This window comes from Hyalella azteca, unplaced genomic scaffold, assembly GCF_000764305.2.
Source record: "Hyalella azteca isolate HAZT.00-mixed unplaced genomic scaffold, Hazt_2.0.2 contig11457, whole genome shotgun sequence".
Taxonomy (NCBI): domain Eukaryota; kingdom Metazoa; phylum Arthropoda; class Malacostraca; order Amphipoda; family Hyalellidae; genus Hyalella; species Hyalella azteca.
In genome coordinates, this window is record NW_025941456.1 from 134344 (window position 1) to 153728 (window position 19385).

General features: G+C 37.8%; 1 protein-coding gene across 1 annotated transcript; it reads right to left on the reverse strand.

Annotated features, from left to right (window-relative positions):
* Positions 1–1410: 1410 nt before the first annotated feature.
* LOC108675815 lies at positions 1411–18056 on the reverse strand. Its single transcript, XM_018163844.2, has 7 exons — positions 17293–18056; positions 12896–13512; positions 11764–11934; positions 10010–10052; positions 5477–5595; positions 4314–4497; positions 1411–2200 (listed from the first exon to the last, which is right to left on the reverse strand). The coding sequence occupies exons 1-7, from the start codon at positions 17705–17707 to the stop codon at positions 1800–1802; spliced, it is 1950 nt and encodes a 649-aa protein (XP_018019333.1). The 5' UTR covers positions 17708–18056; the 3' UTR covers positions 1411–1799.
* Between the last annotated feature and the right edge of the window lie 1329 nt (positions 18057–19385).

Consider the following 19385-nt stretch of genomic DNA (forward strand, 5'->3'; position numbering starts at 1 on the left):
CACAATTCTACTCCTGATTAAAGAGTTACAATGCCTAAGAAATTGTTTGTCCAATAAATAACATCTTACCTTCAGCACGTTTTATTTTATGCATAATTTGTTGTCCTGACAATTGTTTAATGTTAACCCTACCAGCTTGGCAGTTGTTGCCTAGTTTTTATGACAATGAATTGCATGGACGCAAATATTCCCATGGAAACAACGGAAAGATCAAGTCACTTGCTTTACACGAGACTCATTGAGCTGCATCATCACATAAAAAGACTAATTAAAGACATTACAAAGAAAAACTTTACAAGAGAAATGCTCCCATTGCCGTAAACTTGCCAAGAAAATGTACACGTGCAGACCATACATATTTACATATATAATTGATGATGTTTGGTAGTTTTTCTCACTGTTTTAAAATATAAATGAGACAAAGACATGGTAATGATTGTAAAAAATTTCAATCTTTAATCTTTTTGCGATTGACGTCACGTCATCTGATACGCCAGCTCAATTTCTTTCCATTGTCATTGCAAGCAATTATTCGGTTAAAAACGTTCCATTTCACGATTCCTCTGAGAGCATTAAAGCTTTATCTTCATTTGAAATTTTAATTTTTAGGAAAAAGACAAGGCTTTTGAAAAGCTCAACTGAATGCTTCTATATTAATGCGGAGAAATGTGAACAATTGATTGACCTTGCGTACAAGGATCACATTTTATGGAAAGAGAAGCTAGTGCGTGCGAAATAATTCAATCTCATTCTCATTTGCACTTCTAGACGCTCCATTTTAAGACAATTTTCTTAGAAATTTTAACTTGTGTGCCCAGCTCCCGCGTTATCCTTTCATTTGTTATTATAATCTTGATGTCCCGGCCAGCTGTCATTGGCGCGTCTCTTTATTTAATAGACAATTCCATATCAAGAGACAAATCAACATGCTTGCAGAAATATTATTTTTACCAGCATCATTTGCTTGTCTTCAGTTAGTTCTTGAAAAGTTGATTTCAGGAATGGCGAACTATTTCCATACTGTTCTGAGTTTTGTTGCTCCTGCAATGGCATTGGGGAACCATACTATTTGTTAACTATTTCAATTTATTTACACGACGACCGTAGAATTTACGTAGTCTGTTAAGCTATGTTGTAATAGGTTTTCTACAGCATAATAAACTCGGGAAGTTTTCATATAAAAAATACACAAACTTAATCTGCCATCGACATTTATAACCACACCGAGACTTCTTTGTTACTGTACAATAATTCTGTACAATGGTTATGTACAAACCTCTTAGAGAATGCGCACAATGACTAGGCGATTGAACACACCGTTTGCTGCAATTAAATCAGTGTCATCTAAAATAATTCCCGTAAAAAATTGTCTCTAAAAGACAAGTCTGAACTCATAAATAAATTCCACGGGCTGAACAAATTTTTAATTGAAGCTTGGATGTCATGCATGGTAGCGTTGCTCAAAAATCCATGTAACTTGTCGACGAAAGTTAGTTGGTTTGCATTAATCATATGAAGCATTTGGTGATGAATGGATATAGCTAATTTTTGATGAACTGAAAATTTTAGTCATTCCCCAGCGCTATTTTACAAACGGTGTTGTATTCGTTCATCTTGTCGAAAATTAGTGAAACAAAAAGAAATCTAAATTAACAAAGTAAGAAAACCTATTTTTAAGACTTTCTTGGTGAAATTTTTGAACATAATTTAAGCATGAATACTTGAAGAATTTAATCACAGCAAATGTCTCATCGCCGTATCAAAACCCGCGTTCATTCGAAGAGGAGTCAATAAGCTAGTCATGTTTTAGACGTTCTGACTTCCCTGGGAGACTCGAGCTTACAAACGACTTCTGTAACCTCCAGAAAGTCGGGATTCTGGGGCCACGTCTTCGAAGCTGTCGGGTTCCCTTCTTTATCAATCTCCCTTTGTTTGTTTCTTTGTGTTATCGAAACAAAATTACGCACGCAGTTGTGAATGTCAAAAACCTTTATGACGTTAAAGCAGAAACTGAGCGCAATGCTCGATGTCGAGAAAGCTGTCCAGCAAACGAGGGCCAAGAGGCTGTAGGTTGACGGCTGTTGAACATTCGCAGACATGACCAATTGGCAGACAACAACAGCTGTTACAGCTGTAGTCGCTGCCACAGCTGCAGGGCCTCTGTTGGTTGTGCCATGTTGCATTGCTGCTGGATGCTCGTCTGTGGAGCAAACGAGGAGCATTTTTGATAAACTTGCAATCAAATAAAAGAATTTTGAGGCTAAAAATTGAAATCTGGCCAATAAGAATTTTAAGTTTGGTTTTAACCAGAAATGTTTAAACGAAATAATTCATAGAAATAATTCGGATTATTTATGGAATATTAATGAACTTAAGACGAATATATATTGTTTAGAATTTATTAAATTATCTTTACTTCAAATATTAAGTGCTTTTAAGTTTCTTTAAAGTGCTAAATCAACTCAGTACAAAAAGGTTAAACGTGAATTATTAGTGCAGCATACAATAATTTAACTCATAATAAAGTATGAATTTATTTAGAACGTAGAATGAATCGCGCTTGCAAACTTTATTAAACTTTAGATCCCGATAAATTTTTTAATGAATTTCATAGCTTAATATCAGCTTAATTAAGGCTATGTCTCGAGTTTCAGGGCCACCAATTGATCTTTTTGTTGAATAGAGACGCAATTGTTTGCTCTGTTATTGTACGAGTCTTGCAAATATCAATCCCTCTCCACATGATAATACGCAATCAAAATAACTTATGCGGTTTAACTGCTGTAAATAATATCATATTAAAGGTACGAGTTTTTATAATGACAATATGTCAAAACTAATTAATTTTCAATTCGTTTTGTTGCAGTTGAGTGACACGAACAGAGCCTATATGGGAACAGTGAAATTTTTAATTTTATAGATTATTTTTATTGCGACTCTCAAGAATTATTTATCAAACACAATCTTATTAACTATTAATATATTAATAACTCCACCGTATGATGGCCGTTGAAAATCAACATAGATGCCATGTGCTAAAGACAAGCTGCACATCACTAGTTTTAACTCGTAAATTCATTGGGCATTTTTTGTGAAGCCAGTATATTTTTTTGCAGCTGGTACATGTTTCTTGCAGCTGAGATATACGTGTTTTACTGGGATAAAATTAATAACCCGACCAGTGTCCGGACATATTGTTGTGAGTCTGTTTCCTTTGTTTGATGGTAAGATCAAACGATGGTATTTTGTAAGATGGTATTGTATGGTATGGTAAGATGTTTGTTATGGTAAGATATTTGGTATGGTAAAAATTTACGGTAAGATGTTTGATGGTATTTTGTTGAGAAAAATTTTGCTCGATCGATTAGTGCGCTTAACGTCAAAATGACTACATGATTAATCAGGAAAAAACCTACACAATGTGCGTGGTGTTTTAGGCAGCATTACATGCACCACGAGAACGCAGGACTCAGTCGCTATTAACGCAGGCGAGAGCGATTGCTTCAGCGGGGACCAATTAGAACGTCTAATTAACGCGGGACATTAGTATTGCCTCAATGAATCTGTTGATTGCAGAATAATAGTAATATTTTTTTTGTAGCTGATATTGTTTTTTTTTTGTGAAGCCAGTTGATTTTTTGCAGCTGGTACATGTTTCCTGTAGCTGGTATATACGTACGTGCGTCACGAGCGACAAATGTATAAGCCTGTATTTATGTTGAAGAAATTCTTTAGAGAGGGAAGAATTTTGTTAGAGATCATCCGAAGAAGAGTTTAAAAAGTTAGATGGTGAGTTATAACTCCATGAATAATGCAGCAGTGAGAAATGCTAGCATACAATATTTTATGAATCAAGTAAAGTTGGGACAAAAATAGACTATCGAAAGTTACTTAGTAGAAGAAGTTTATAACAGCCACTCAGCACTCACCGCGCAGCATTCATCACTTACCGCGCAACATTCATCACTTACCGCGCAACATTCATCACTTACCGCGCAGCATTCATGACTCACCGTGCAGCATTCATCACTCACCATGCAGCACTCATCACTCACCATGCAGCATTACATCCGGGACCCGAGGGCGGGGTGACCTGCCTAGCGACGACTCGGAGACGGAGGACGACGAAGGCGGCGCATCAGCGTAACCGGGGACTAGGAAGTCCCGAACTCATCCTCATCACTCACCATGCAGCACTCATCACTCACCATGCAGCACTCATCACTCACCATGCAGTACTCATCACTCACCGAACAGCACTCATCACTCACCATGCAGCACTCATCACTCACCATGCAGCACTCATCACTCACCATGCAGCACGTGCAGCGTCACGCTGGCGGGGTCAATGGACGCGGGGGCGCACGTGTAGTTGCCGGAGTCCCGCGGCGCCGCGCGTCGGATGGTCAGTGAGGACGCGTGGCGGTCGCTGGCCACGCGCACCGCTGCGCCGATCACGAGCCGCCCTCCCGCCGCGTGGATGAGACGCGTGCCGTCCTGGCCACGGGGAAGGGGACGTGGTCTTAATTTCGTGAAGAGGACGTGGTCTTAATTTCGTGGAAGGGAAATTTCGTGGAAGGAGACGTGCTCCTAATTTCATGGAAGAGGACGTGGTCTTAATTTCGTGGAAGGGGACGTGGTCTTAATTTCGTGGCAGGGGACGTGGTCTTAATTTTGCGGCAGGGAAATTTCGTGAAAGGGACGTGGTCTTAATTTCGTGGAAGAAGACGTGGTCTTAGTTTCGTGGAAGGGGACGTGGTCTTAATTTTGTGGAAGAGGACGCGGTCTTAATTTCGTGGAAGGGGACGTGGTCTTAATTTCGTGGAAGGGGAGGTGGTCTTAATTTCGTGGCAGGGGACGTGGTCTTAATTTTGTGGAAGAGGACGCGGTCTTAATTTCGTGGAAGAGGACGTGGTCTTAATTTCGCGAAAGAGGACGTGGTCTTAATTTCGTGGAAGGGGACGTTGTCTTAATTTCGTGGAAGGGGACGTGGTCTTAATTTCGTGGAAGGGGACGTGGTCTTAATTTCGTGGGAGGGGACGTGGTCTTAATTTTGTGGAAGGGACCGTTGTCTTAATTTCGTGGAAGGGGACGTTGTCTTAATTTCGTGGAAGGGGACGTTGTCTTAATTTCGTGGAAGGGGACGTGGTCTTAATTTCGTGGAAGGGGACGTGGTCTTAATTTCGTGGAAGGGGACGTGGTCACAAAGAAATTACGATGTTTAAGGATGCATTTATTGTCGCCACTCATATTAGAATATGATGCCTGCATGGTAACAACTGTTACCGTCAGAAGATGAAATATAAATAAATAAAACGTAAATTTATTGAGAAAACAATTGAAATCGACAAGAAAAACTAACTTATTATAAAAGTAATCGCGTTTTTAACTAGTTAGACTTTCTTGCAACGTAGAAGTTACACTCCGCTTCACACTATCAATGTAGCTAATATCAAAGTGATGTTGTAGCCCTGACCTGATACCAGAATATGAAGCTGGGCTCCTCAACCGTGTTGTGCAGCTCACATGTTAGCGTCACTGTGCTGCCGGCACGCACGAACTGGTCCTGAGTGCCTGAGATCACGGCTGAGGGTTCTGAGAAAAATGTAAGATATTTGTAAATTAAATTGATTAATATGTTCTATAGTAATACTTTAGTGTATTAATATAATAATTTATTATTTTTATTCAGTAAAATAAAATCCTCGATTTTCTGATCTATCGCACTCTGCATGACAGAGCCACAAAATTAATCGTTCCGATGAAACGTGATAGTATTCAAACAAGAGAAAATAAATAAATAATGAAAAGTATAATTAATGTTGTGAAATTAAATTCAACGAATAGCTCAATTAATATATAAATGTCCCTCTGGGTTGGTTTCTACACATTTAATTAGAAAGAATGCCTGCGAGGTGCGACAAAGATTACTCAATCACACGTCATCATCGATTGGTTATAAAGAAAATAGAAAACTCAGAGAATAACAAATAAATTATATAATAGTTTGACAACGAATTATTTTTATCTAATTCTAAAAGTTTCCCCATAAGAGAGCTAATGAATAAAGTTTATATCGAGAAAAGCCTCTGCAATCACGTCCGTCCGAGCTCTTCTTGGGGATGTTTAAACTTCCCCTGCACTTTTGTGGTAGACTTGGGGAATACAGATTACCCCTAATGAGCAGGAGGTCTCCTCACACAAAGTGGGTGTAATTATCCCCATCGCCGCTCCCAGTGCACCAATAGTCCCCAGTAAATCACCCCCATGGGGATTAGATAAGAGGATGAGAGGCTCTCTAACGCTATTTCTGAATTGCCAAGCGCTGCAAACATGGACAGTACATGTCAAGTGAAACAGAGACATGACGAACCAACTACTCATGTTTTTTTCTTGCTGTATATTGCAAACATGGACAGAACATTTCAGTGGAAACAAAGAGATGATGAACCACGCATTCATGTTCTGTCTGAACGCTGCAAACATGGACAGAACATGTCAGTATAAACAAGGAGATGATGAACCACGCACTCATGTTCTGACTGTACGCTGCAAACATGAACAGAACATGTCAGTAGAAACAAGGAGATGATGAACCACGCAGTCATGTTCTGACTGTACGCTGCAACAACGCTTCCGTGCAGTTTTCTTTTGGTCAAGCGCATTTGCGCAGTTGAGAAAATTTTCATTTTCTGAGCTTTCAGTTGAAGCAACTGTAAGAAGCGAAAAAAACATCCTGAATTTATTTTTAGAATTGAGACTGTCTTTAAAACCTTTGTTAAACATTAAAGTTCATAGCGTTCATAAAAACACATACATGCTATTGTCACAATGTTGATCAAAAATGTGAGAATTGGTGACAAAAATTGACTGGACCTGGCTTTTAGCAGCTAATTCTAATGTACACAGTTGGTCATGTGGGTTACCATAATTAATTAAAATGCATAGAGTGCTTGTTACATAGTGCTATTCGATTTCATAGATACAATGCGAAAATTCTATTCCATTAAAACTTCGGGCATCAGCTTCGTCATATAATTATACTCAAAGAGTTTCTTCATTCTAGACACTATAAAACTTACAGCCTTTACTGCAGAAAATACTTTTTTATATGCTGAGTGACACCTTCTGCGCAAATACTCAATAAAAACGTGCATGTTATATTCATAAATCAAGATTTCTAGCTTCAATTGCATAACTTTACATCTATATACTGCATTTTTCACAAAAAAAAATCATTTTTTACTGCTCAAATTCTCATTCAGTAGAAGTAAATTATACTAATGGAGCAATTAAAATAAATCGATAACAAAACATGGCTTGGGCTCTGAGGCACAGGGTGCTGGTACATGAATGTCAGGGAACAAGTTCGTTCCCAAGACCATCTTCAGAGCTACTAAGTTCTGCAGACTTCGACTTGAGTTTAAGTTGACTTCGGATGCAGCTAGACTACGAAGAGCATGGAGAGTAATTTGCTTATGCAGGGAGGCAAACTCTATTGAATTTAAGGGAGAAGTTACTCCTGAATTCCATTTGAAATATTCGCGTTATCCAAGGTAACAATTTCAATAATTTAGTTTTAAAGCGGACTGTGTGCATGGGCTTACGATATGCGTGGATGTCATTACAATTCATCACATGTGTGAGATGCTGCTGTCAGATGTGGCTGTTCAAATAGAGAGGCGCGTGACTGCGTCGATTTAAACGCAACAGTGAAGAGATTAGAAGACGTCAGCTGGAGCCTATATTTCTGAGCTGACAATTAGCGAGATGTCAGTCTGGGGATTCAAATGTGCAGAATGGGGAAGAAGAGAGGAGGTGAGGTCGGGTGATCGTCAAAGTTTGTTCAAATTGGTTCATATTATGTAAACTTAACACCTCGGCCTGGCGCTTTAATGCTAAGTACCTCGTCGAAGTTGTGCTTAAGAGTGCCGATTGATGTAATTGAGTGACTGGAGGACCTATGTATATGCCGTTTCCTAAAAGCCTGATATCAAAATAGGTTTCCAAGATATGTTCATAAGATTATGTAATTTGGCGTTTAACGTGAAAAATTATTTAAAATTTAGATAATCTCTGATGATCATAAATTTTTTCCCTGATCTGATGTATAAGCACTATCTTGCATGAAGTTTAGTGAGCGAGATCACCATATTTATTCATTTACCCATGAAGAAATGAATAACTTTGCGTTTCTTTACGCGCATCGACCCGCATTCTGTGTGATGTGTGTGGTCTGTGTGATCTGTGTGGTTTGTGTGATCATGTATTATTCGGCGGTTATGATCGACCTCCGAACTCTTATAATGAAATGGTCGACATCTTCAATTTTGATTTAGAAATTCCTCATGAGACTTGGAGTTCCTCCAGTCTTGGTGACTTGAAAGAAATAATTTTTGCATCCTGAACTAGTACAGATATTAAAATTTTGTTTTCTTATTTTTCATTCATATCAATCAAATTCTTATATCAGGAATTCATGCCCTCCGAAAAACTCACTTGGCAAGTTTGCTTCCCTCTGAATATAGAACGAAGGCTAACCCTTTCCCCTGATGAAAATCAAAAACGGCCTATAGGCTTCCGACGGCTGGCCAACGCTGTAGCGACACAAATGAAGATATGGTTGAGAGTGTCCGAGTGGTATTCAAAGGGGTCGTTCCAAAGTTGTGTTGCCTACAACTCTACAACAGCTCTTAACTAACCGGGGCAGTTGCTACCCAGGGCCATGCAAGTTACTGTACGTCTCGACCCATATACCAGCGGCCGCTCCCTAACTTAAGCTTAACTTGTGGCCGCGCCAAACCACATCCGCCAAGTCGGTTCCAAGTCAGAATTCTGCTCGGGATTTTCATGGGCCTAATAAAAACTGAAGTCGTTTTGATTGGGGAAAATGAAGTAATTTCTCACGAGGAACGAGCAATTTGAAGGGGGAAATAAATTCCTATTTGAGTAGAAAGATGAAGAGTCTTCTTTTGATGCGTCAAGCGACAATATTGTGAATAAAATCGTTGTGAAGAAAGCTGTGAATTGCAGTTAGCGACAGAATTTTCTGTTTGCGGTTTTGTCGCATGTTGGTATTAACAAAAAGTGAATACTTATTTTTATGAATCGTCAAATTATAATTTAGAAAAACTCGTTATATGGTGTGCACGAGGTGATATTTAGAATGCAAATTTGTATGTTAGTGATTGGACAAGCGGAATGTATCAATACCTTATGAAGCTACCTTTGAAGTGGGAATTTTAGCAGCACTAAGCGATAATTAGAATGAAAATTTGTATGTTAGTGATTGGACAAGCGGAATTTATAAATACGATTGAAGTGGGAATTTTAGCAAAGATTTCTCTTGGTTTGCGTGCTGGCTAGACTTGGCAGGCACGGCACCAGGTCATCGGCTTGCCAAGATCTCATCGCCTTGCGAGCGACGGCGCGACGAGAGGCCGACATGTGAACGAAATTATTTGCCGACCTCCGTACGCTCTGAAGCTCGGCTCTCGTCTTATTTAAAGCGTCTGAGAGAACTGAAATATTTTAGTAGCAAAACTGCAAAATTTATCAGACAATTTTGTATATTGAATAAGTTTTTTGATAAAATTTTACACTTTAATTGGTGAGCCTATGACAAGTTTGCTTCCCTAAATTCACGCCAACTGAAGACTTGGTTCGATTTTTTAGCCCCTTTTGGTGTAACTTAATGGAGTACGAAACTGGACATGCAAAATCTATTAAATAAGCTCGGCACTCAAAAATGCTAACATATAATAAAAAACGCTTTCCGTGAGATATATTTATTTATTTTTTGCTAACTTTATGAAACTTCCGTTCGCAGAACATTTCTGGACTTCACACTGGTTGTAAGTTGCATAAAACGTCTTCTATTGAAAACGGCCTATCCGTCATTTATTTATGCGAGTGTTACAAGACAATCTCGCTGACAGGCAACACAAGGAGCTCGTAGGATTAGCGTTAAGCTCACCGCTTAATTACGAGTTCCTTGCAAGCTTAGAACCTTTGGGCTGAGTGGAAACTTCTGCGGAATGTCGTTTGCATATCTGCCAGGGTTAATATCTTGTGTTATATATTGTCCATGTTTATTAAGTTGTACATTTATTGTGCTACGGGACGGGATGGAATGTTATGCGAGTCTAATCTTCATTTGTTTGGATTCTTATTTATCAATTTGGTTCGGGTGAAATTACCAATAAAAATAATCGAATGGCATTGCTGTGGTGTTCGTACTTGTCTTTATTAAAAGTTTTGGGCAGCAGACTGACTACTAACTTGGAATTTGTTGAGTTTCTGAACGAGTTTATCTTGAAGCCACAAACATTTATCAAGTATTTGGTATAAAATGTTCATGTATCCCAAGATAGGCGCATATTGAAACGGAAACAATGTAACACGAGCACATAAAATGATGTAAATACGATACCGTAAAAGCTGCAATATATTTGGTGTAAATTTGAATAAATGCGATGAGTTTCTCTTTCAAAATTAGTACTTTTCTTCAATTTAGTTCCACAAATTTAATATTAGCGGAAAACTGTAAAATAATTACACGCTGTAAAAATCTACTTCGTCGGCAAGCTGTACATTATTTTATATATTTAATATTCCATGATTATTTCACAAGTAAAAATGATGAGAAGTGCAAGCCGAAAAATTCACACACGAGTGAGCATATGTTTCATTCAAAGCACAGTTACTCGCGAGGCCTCAGCTTATTATTAGTAGCGATGAATTTGAATGCATAATCAGCTTCCAAAGTAATTAGACGAAATTTGTCTTACACTCTTACTTTAGTGAACACAAGTTTTGAAGAAGTTCCCAGTTCAAACTCCGCTTCATATGCCTCCTCACTAAAACAAAGATCACCGTTTGCTCATATCAAGTTACGTTCAAGTCTGAGCTTCATTTTAGTTTCGAACTTTCACTTCAAGCGAACGTCGAATTTTTCTTAAATAAACGAAACACTTTAACGAGTTGTCAAGTTTGCAAATGTAGACGTTTTGGTGCTCTCTCATATGAATGATCGTGAGGAGTTTGGTTAGACAAAAATTATGACTGAATTCATTGTAAAAAGTGTGACAACTTATCTTGCTGATGCATGATAATGGCTCGTAAAGACTGCTTTTTTACCTGCAGTAGTAGATTGCGCAAACTTGAAGTTCTATTTATTCATGTTTGTCTAACAGTTGTGTTACACTTCATCTAAAAAATTTCGCTGAATGCAGCCATCGTCATGAAATCTAATGTTATTTTCCGTCAATGATTTATTTATTGTTTACCAGGCTTAGGAAAGTTAGACTTGAACACAATTTTTACAGACAACTAGCGTCTGGTCCCGGAGTTCACAGTCTCCGATGGCGCCGGGTCTTCAATTTAGGCAATTTGCAGCGCTTTGAAATGTCGCGGCGCCAAACTTGGTTTGCTTCATCTCGCGTCGCGCACCCGGTGCTGGTCGTTCAAGTTTAACCAAGTAAGCAATACAAGACATATTCAAGTGGCATCACAAGTCAAACCGTAAGAAAACAAATTTCTGAAATAACTCACGATGAGACGAAAAATAATTTATGTTGTAAAATCAGTGGAAGCTGGTAAAATGAAATTTTTTTCACTGCTCAATCGAATAAAAACATTTTCAAATTTCAGTTTTGATGTTAACGCAAGTACTTTTAGAGATAACTGCATGGAATTTTTCTACCATGCAAAGTTCAGATACATTCTATCTCGGCAAAGCAATACTAAAATATATTTTTAAACGGTTGAGACTTGGCACTCGTAGTCGCCGGCGTCCCGGAACTGGGCGTACTGGATCCGTAGAGTCCAGGACTGTGTGCCTCCCTCGTGCCAGGCGCTGAAGCGATCGTCAGCGATGAATGTGTTGCGATCCACCGTTAGGATGTGCGAGTCCCGCTTCCGGAACCACGAAACCTAAGGCAGAATATTTAAATAGATATGTAACTATAATTATTATTATTATAATTACATAATATGTAACCATAATCACCGATCACGTGTTGCTGTTTTCTGAACTACGGTAACTACATTTGGGTAAGAAGAAGTCCTATAGATTTGTAAACTTTTCTAGGGCGATAAAATACAATTAGTAAAAAACTAAAGAAGAATAACAACCATAACGTAACGGGGTAATTCCTAACAAAGAATTCGGATTACGTTGAAATAACGTAATCCAATTTCCAAAAAAATAATTTGTATTACGATGAAAGTTACAGTAGATTTATATGTAATTCGGTCACATCTTTCCTCATCGTGCAGGCCTGACTAACTGCACTGTTGAGGAAGTCGCTAGGCCTGCCAACTTTCCATCAACACTGAACAAAGTACATCGAATAAATTGTTGCCCTCGAAAACATTACTTAATTTTTTGAAGAGATGAAGAAAATTTATTGTTTATGTTTTTGAGAGATTAATGCCGGGTGAAAATGGTAATTTTTATGAATGTATCTGAATTTTTGCGAAAAAAGGTATCAAATGCTCGGGTCGTAAAATGAATTCTTCTAATTTATTCTAATTATTGGTGCTTGCTGTTTGAGTTAGCTTTTTCCTTTAAATAAGAAATACATCCATTACAATAACAAATAAATGCGAATAATCTCTTATCTTAAATAACAAATAAAGGTTTGTAGTTTAGTAGGCTAAACTTAATACGAACCGTGAGCTATTTACTATCGAAAGCTTGAAAGCCTTATTGAACTAAAATCCCGAAATGTTGAAGCAAATGTTGTCGTCTAAAGTCTATTTGGTACCAGTGAATAGAATTCCAAATCTGTCCTGATTTTCGCACTGGCCGTCGAAACAATAAGACTGGGTTTGACCAGCGGCCGAAAGCTCAAGAGCTCAAGAGTGTCACTCCAAACTCCAATTGACTCACAGATTTATTGCCGAGGTTTTTTATCCTGCATGGTAGGTAGGCACTGGCACCCAGTTGAGCCGTAATATTCTTCGGCGAAGACACGTGGAATGATGGAGGACCAACACCTAGAAAACTCCTGCGCTTGCACCTCACAGTTGATCTCCTATTCCGTCCGGTGGATTGATTGTTCCACTCGTTCGAATTTATAGTCCATGTGCGTGATCGATAACTTTGTATTGCATTTCGCCGGCACCGGAGACCCTCGTGGACGTTGCTTGGGCTGAAGACACTTGGACTTTTACCCTTAGGGATGAATGGGGGCAGTTCGGTAGACATTGTCTCACTCCGGTGCAAGTTGTCTCGCAAGAAATAGTCTGATGAGCTTCCTCGAAGGCTTCCTGACAAATAAATTTGATTGAGTCTCTGATTGTGGTGGACTTCCTCATCTTGTTCTGAGTTCTGGACTTCCAAGGATCGACGTCGCTGACTGGTGATGGGTGGAATGTTTTCATAAACGGATCGTTTTCGGTCTGCATTTGAGCGCAGTGACCTTTCCAACTCAGCACCTCGTTTCTTTCTGCGACCTCTCTCCTGAGGACTGCGGTCAAGTCGACTCGCCAGGTTATTTGTCCCACCTGAAATGAAACGTAAAAAACACACGTTAAAAATTTCCAAAATTTAGCTCTGAAATATGGCGCCTCAGTTAGTTTCTCCGAACACATGATGTAATATAACGCTTAAATGCATTTTAAACATGGTTTGGGGTTCAGAGAATTATTATTCGCGTTTCTTGACGTTACAAGCCAAAAATTCTCAATTTTAAGTTAGGCTAAAGAAACATGATTATAGTTTGTTCATTGGAACATAGATCCCTAAATGACCCTTATGAATAATATAATGCACGAATTAATAACAAAATATAAAATTAGGATTTTATTTTAGGCGAATATTTTTCCGATAATATTTCATTAATTCCTTCACGCAATTTAGAACAAATTCAAAAAAGTTGTTGGCGCTCGTTTTTTTCAAAGTCGGCGCGCACCATTGAAAAGGCGCATCGTTTGATCGGAACCCACTTCAATTAGACAATAATAATTCAAAGTTTTTTGAGCAGGTTAAGTTGCTGCCGCCTTAACTTCAGTTTCAATTCTTAATTGGAATTCATTGGCTTCCATGAGGGCGGTGAGGAGACAGAAGTTTTCAAACATAAGTTTTGTGCAGAGACTTAATTTAAACTTGATAATTGCATCATCACTACTAGCAAAAGTATGATCAATTCAGAAGTCGGCCAAACAGTCTTTGCCAGTAATTAGTTTCCACCAATGTAGATAAAAACGCCGAGAAACTGTGATATATTTAGTGTCTATATTTTTTCCAAGTAACTAAGAATAATTTTCATGAAATTTAAGCCTAAATTCTGAATTAAAAACAAGTTTTTAGATGATGCTCCAGTATATGTATAAAAAACTGGAATCACCGTGAAAAAAAAAATAAAATAAAATTGATACGTGTAGAAGTTAACTGTGGAGACAATAACTGTTGAAGTTGCAGGAGAGATGGCAATCCGCGCAGGTAATGACGTCAACATTATCATGTTGCACTCATTAATTGGGATGTAATATTCATTGCACAAGTAGCTAAAAATCGTTAAGACCTATATTGCGAGTCAAGCTTTTACTCAAGTCCCTATTTGCCACGGCTTGGCATAAGACACTCCATTTAATTTGTTTAAGCAGCAAAAATATTCAGCGGTCTCATGGTGTGTCGTAATGCAGTCGGCCATAACAGCACAGCTGAATATGGTAATTTTTTCGGAATGTTGGTGTAAAAGAAAAGGTTTTGCCAAGGAAGGCCTGGCGGCGAAATAAACATTGTTCCGTAAGGACCGTTACTCTGCTGCTTGTATTCATTTACGACGCTTCTTTCTAACAATGTGTTCTATTTTTTTGCACCAATGTCTGGATATAAAAGGATTTTCCTTCACGGCGACCGCACAGAAAACATTCTTGCCCGATTAGGTCTGAAAGAAAAGTCCTCATTTTACGATAAGAAAGAACGTCTGGGAACGGTGAATAAGTCTTCTCGATGTGCACAGCGGCACTGAGCCTGAAAAGAAATACGCCCGAGGCATGTCTCGCACCAAATGTTTTACTTCTTCCTTAGCAGCGCCCGAAAATCGAGGCCCGTTCGATTCCTGGACTTCGGTGATAAATTGCGATTTAATGAAGGTCTCAAATTTTATTCACATCGTCACTGGATATAAAAAACCACAAAATCGGTTCAATTTCAGACCAGAATAAAAAAAAATTGAATATTCTTGACTTTTCACACAATTTATTAAAATTGTGTGGTAAAATTCACAAAAATGTGTTCATAATGTGGACTGAAATCGAATCGATACCTGCTCGACAAAGTAAATATCGTTCATGGTGTTCATGTTTACCGTCAATGAGAGACCATACAAAAATAAAAAGTAATCAGAAAGATTGTTAATGACCAAGACAAAAAATTATACTGTTTTTTTTAATCCAATGTTTGTTTGGACAGTGTTGTTATGTACAAGATTATGAATGCAATGCCACGTTTACATCAATTATGGTATCATGTTTGCCATGATTGTGTGGAATTTAGGGCTGTTAACCATCTATGTTTCATTTTTCTTAATGTCAGTATTTATCAAAAATATGTAGTTAAAAGAATAGCATTATGATCAAAGGCATAATATCAAAAATTTCACGTAAGTTGCTTCAGAAATAGATCACCATTACCAATTTGAAATGAGTATTTTCTCATTGTTCACTTAGGAAAAATATCTGAATTTAAAAATTTTATTGAGACAAAACATTTTTTAAGAATGCTAGCTAATGAAAACATTATTATTGCAACCTTATTGAACTGAGATCATAACATTTGCAGATCTGTCGGGTACACGACCAGCGTAGATGCCCTTCATAAATACATAGAGTATATATAAAGGGTGCATTGCGCATTATAGGCAAACATGGCGCGAGATTTTCGCAGATCATTCCATGCAGAAATGAGCTCAAATTTTCGTATACAACGTGACATTGCCATGGATGATTTCATGCATGAACGCGTTCAACTTTTCGGATGCAGCATGGCATTGCCATGGATGATTCAATGCAGAAAAGTTGTTCAGAGTTATTGCCGTGGATCATGTAATTCACAAACGTTCTCTTCCGTTGATTCCATGCAGAAACGTGAACAACTTTTCGTGTGCGGCATGGTATTGCCATTGATTGCCTTGTATGTATAGTTTTTATTTAATTTTTACAATTCCACTGTTTTTGAATCAATGCTTTATTTGTCGTTTTTATGATGGAATAGAACAGATCCTTCATTTCCACTCATACCGGAAAATCTTACTTTTAGCCAATTTAGGTAACTTGTCATTTATCCGAACCAGTCGGAACGGATATGAGTTGCAACTCGCTTCAGTTTATCTATCAAAAAACATGCGAGGGAAAATTTGTTTGAAGAAATCCTCGCTGATATTGCTGTTGATTTTCCTCTGCTGGACGCAATTGTTCAACTTGTTGAATGGCCCTTCGGCGTATAGCTTTTAGTGGAAAATAAATAGAATTTCGAAGGGATTATGTAGCCAAATATGGCTCACTCTTTCACAAGGGCTGACGATCTTGAACTGATCTTTTTTTATACTTTGACGAACATTGTGCCTATAAATCAGCTGATTTTATTTACCCGAAATTCACTTTCTTCCAAGTAAGAATGCTGAGCACAAGAAAGAATGACACTTGCATTGTACTTTAAAACTATTTAAACGAGATGGCATTACATAATCTTCATATATGGTTGACATGATTTAACTTTCTAGTCATCGAGTTCCTACTAAAATGGCTCACAAAATACAGAAAAATATAAATTCATCTAAATTTCATCGCCAACTGCCCTATTGATGAGAATTTGACAATTATCGTGAGCCTGATCAGGCTGTTTCATGAACTGTTGCTAGGGCAGCAAGAAAAGAGACCTCAGTTGGCCATATTAGCTGCAATGGCCTGGGAGAGCTCGTCATGGAGCGCGTAATGTTAAAACATAACAACATAATATTATTGAATAAATCAGCATAAAAGTTGTACTAATTAGTTAGCACTATCAATGTTGGTATATGAGTGCTCATAAAAGTTGCCTTAATTTGCCATGATAAATATCTGATATATAATTAATGAGTTGATAGCTATATATAGCGCGGCGGCAAACTGGTTTTGTTCTTAGTCCGTAATTGCAACTTTTCTGCAGCTTTTTATCAGAATGCACTCGTAATATCGCAACTTGGGGATTGCTTTGTAACAAACATTTAATAATTCTGTGGATGACGGCATAAAATATAGAATCTAGTTAAGTGATAGTTTTATTAGCGCTAGATGCCTTACCTCGCTCTCTGTGTTCAGTTGAGTGCCATTGCACGGACGATTGTTGTTGCTGGAATATTTCTTCTTGTGTTGTAGTTGCAGGGTTAGCTTGTTGTTTCGGATTATTTTGTGGCCCGTCTCCCCAGACTCGAAGCAGCTGCTCTGAAGTGTGATGGGGAGACAGAGTGGCATTCTGAATTGAGCGATTCGATTGAATTTTCTGTCTTCCCACCGACGTAGAAAAAGAGTTTGCCTTCGCTGAATCACGCATAAATGAAATTATATCATCGACGGTAAGAAAGGGAGCGGTGGAGTTATTGGAAAAAGAAGGGAAAGGAGCGTAATAGGTTGAGGGTAGAGGCGGTGAGAGTGTCGCAGAGCAGTGGCAGTACAGAGCTGTCCAGAGGATGTGTGTGAGTGTCATCCAGCCTCTCATGATGATTCTTTAGTCTAATAATCATTCAAAATGTTGATATGAGATTTAGAAGGTGTTGTGAGAGCGATTTTAGTTTACAAAGTGAACAGAGGGATTTAGAAATGACGTAGAATTCGCAATTAAAGCATCGAAGAGAAAAATTGTTGATGTTGTAAATTACAACATATAAGTTTTCCTTGTGGTGTTCTCAAAATTTTTGGAGTACGAATTCGATCAATTTGTAATGTTTTATTCCTTAATGAATCAAAGCACTTCTGCAATTATTATCACCAGTATAGAACTTTTTTCACTGATTCGTTTGATTACACTGCACTTCTTCACAAAGTTAAGGCAGAGAGTAGCGCTGAAGAAGCTCTGAAAGAGAATAAAAAGTGTTCAATTAAAATAATTTTCCAATGATCAGAAACAAGAAAGCAGATATAATTGTAGCCTAGTAATAATAAGAAAAAGGTCTACGATTTGCCAAAAATAATCTAACGAATAGAAAACACTTTAAATTTTCTTACAGTGTTGTCTAATCATTAAAATTAATTTTTAATTTTAATTTCTAATCATAATACTAATCATTAAAATTAATCATTAAAGTTCACAACAAATGAATGACTTTGCCATCGAGCCATGCTGCCTGTGTTGAATTGCAAGTCAGAGTGAGGTTTGAAGCGAGCGAAAGGAGCGCCCGTGTAACGATTTGAGCAGATCCATCGAGGACGGTTGATGAACTTCACAGAATATAAGATCTTGTTTATTTACACGGGAATTAATAAGGTTTTCATTAGAGTGCTGGTGGTAGGAAGTACTCTCTGATGAAGTATAAATATTTGTTAACCTGGACATTTTCTTGGTAATCTAATGTGAAAGAATTAATACGTAGCATCGGAAGTCAAATATTCGACCGACTCTAAACTCATACTACTGGTGTACTTACTGATAAATTTTTACCCTGCCATCTACTGTTAATTTGCTATTGTTGTATCTGCAGAGGCAGGTACTATCGTAAGGGTTGCCTGGCGAGGCTACGAATAATGTAATACATGACGGTTCATTAATAAGTCGTCGTGACACTAGTCCATAAAATCAATAACTCCCTCCATTGTCATTAATACTCGGCCTTAATGAACGGTTGTGAAAGACGTCTTTGTTAGCAAACCTGTCAATGCTTATGAGTAGGAAAAATTGCATCCGACATCAGTTCTCATAAGAAATAATTTCTGGCTTATATTTGATACTCGAGGATTCGTCAGAGGAACGGACAGAATTGGAAAAATTCTAATAGTAATATCAAGAAATACTGGAATTATTCTCTGCATAAATGAGGAGCTGAAAAATCGAGAATCTTTACATATTAAATATAAGCCATACGCTTGATGAACACTTTATTTTACGCTGCAGTACCTGATTTACCGCTCTCAAACAGGATTAAAATGCCTCAGGCGATTTACTTAGACAATTTTTTTTATAAAAATAACTGCACACCAATTGATTTCCATCCTAAAAACTTGAATTGTGAATAAATGAGGCTTTAGCAGAAATTTAAGTTACAAACTATAATATTTACGTCGCCAGTATTGAAGTTTGAATGTTGTGGGAATTTGAAGCAATTACATAAATTGAAGGCAATCAAAGAACTTTTGCTTAGTAGAGGCCAAAAATTTTTCATGATTGTTCGCATGAAATATTA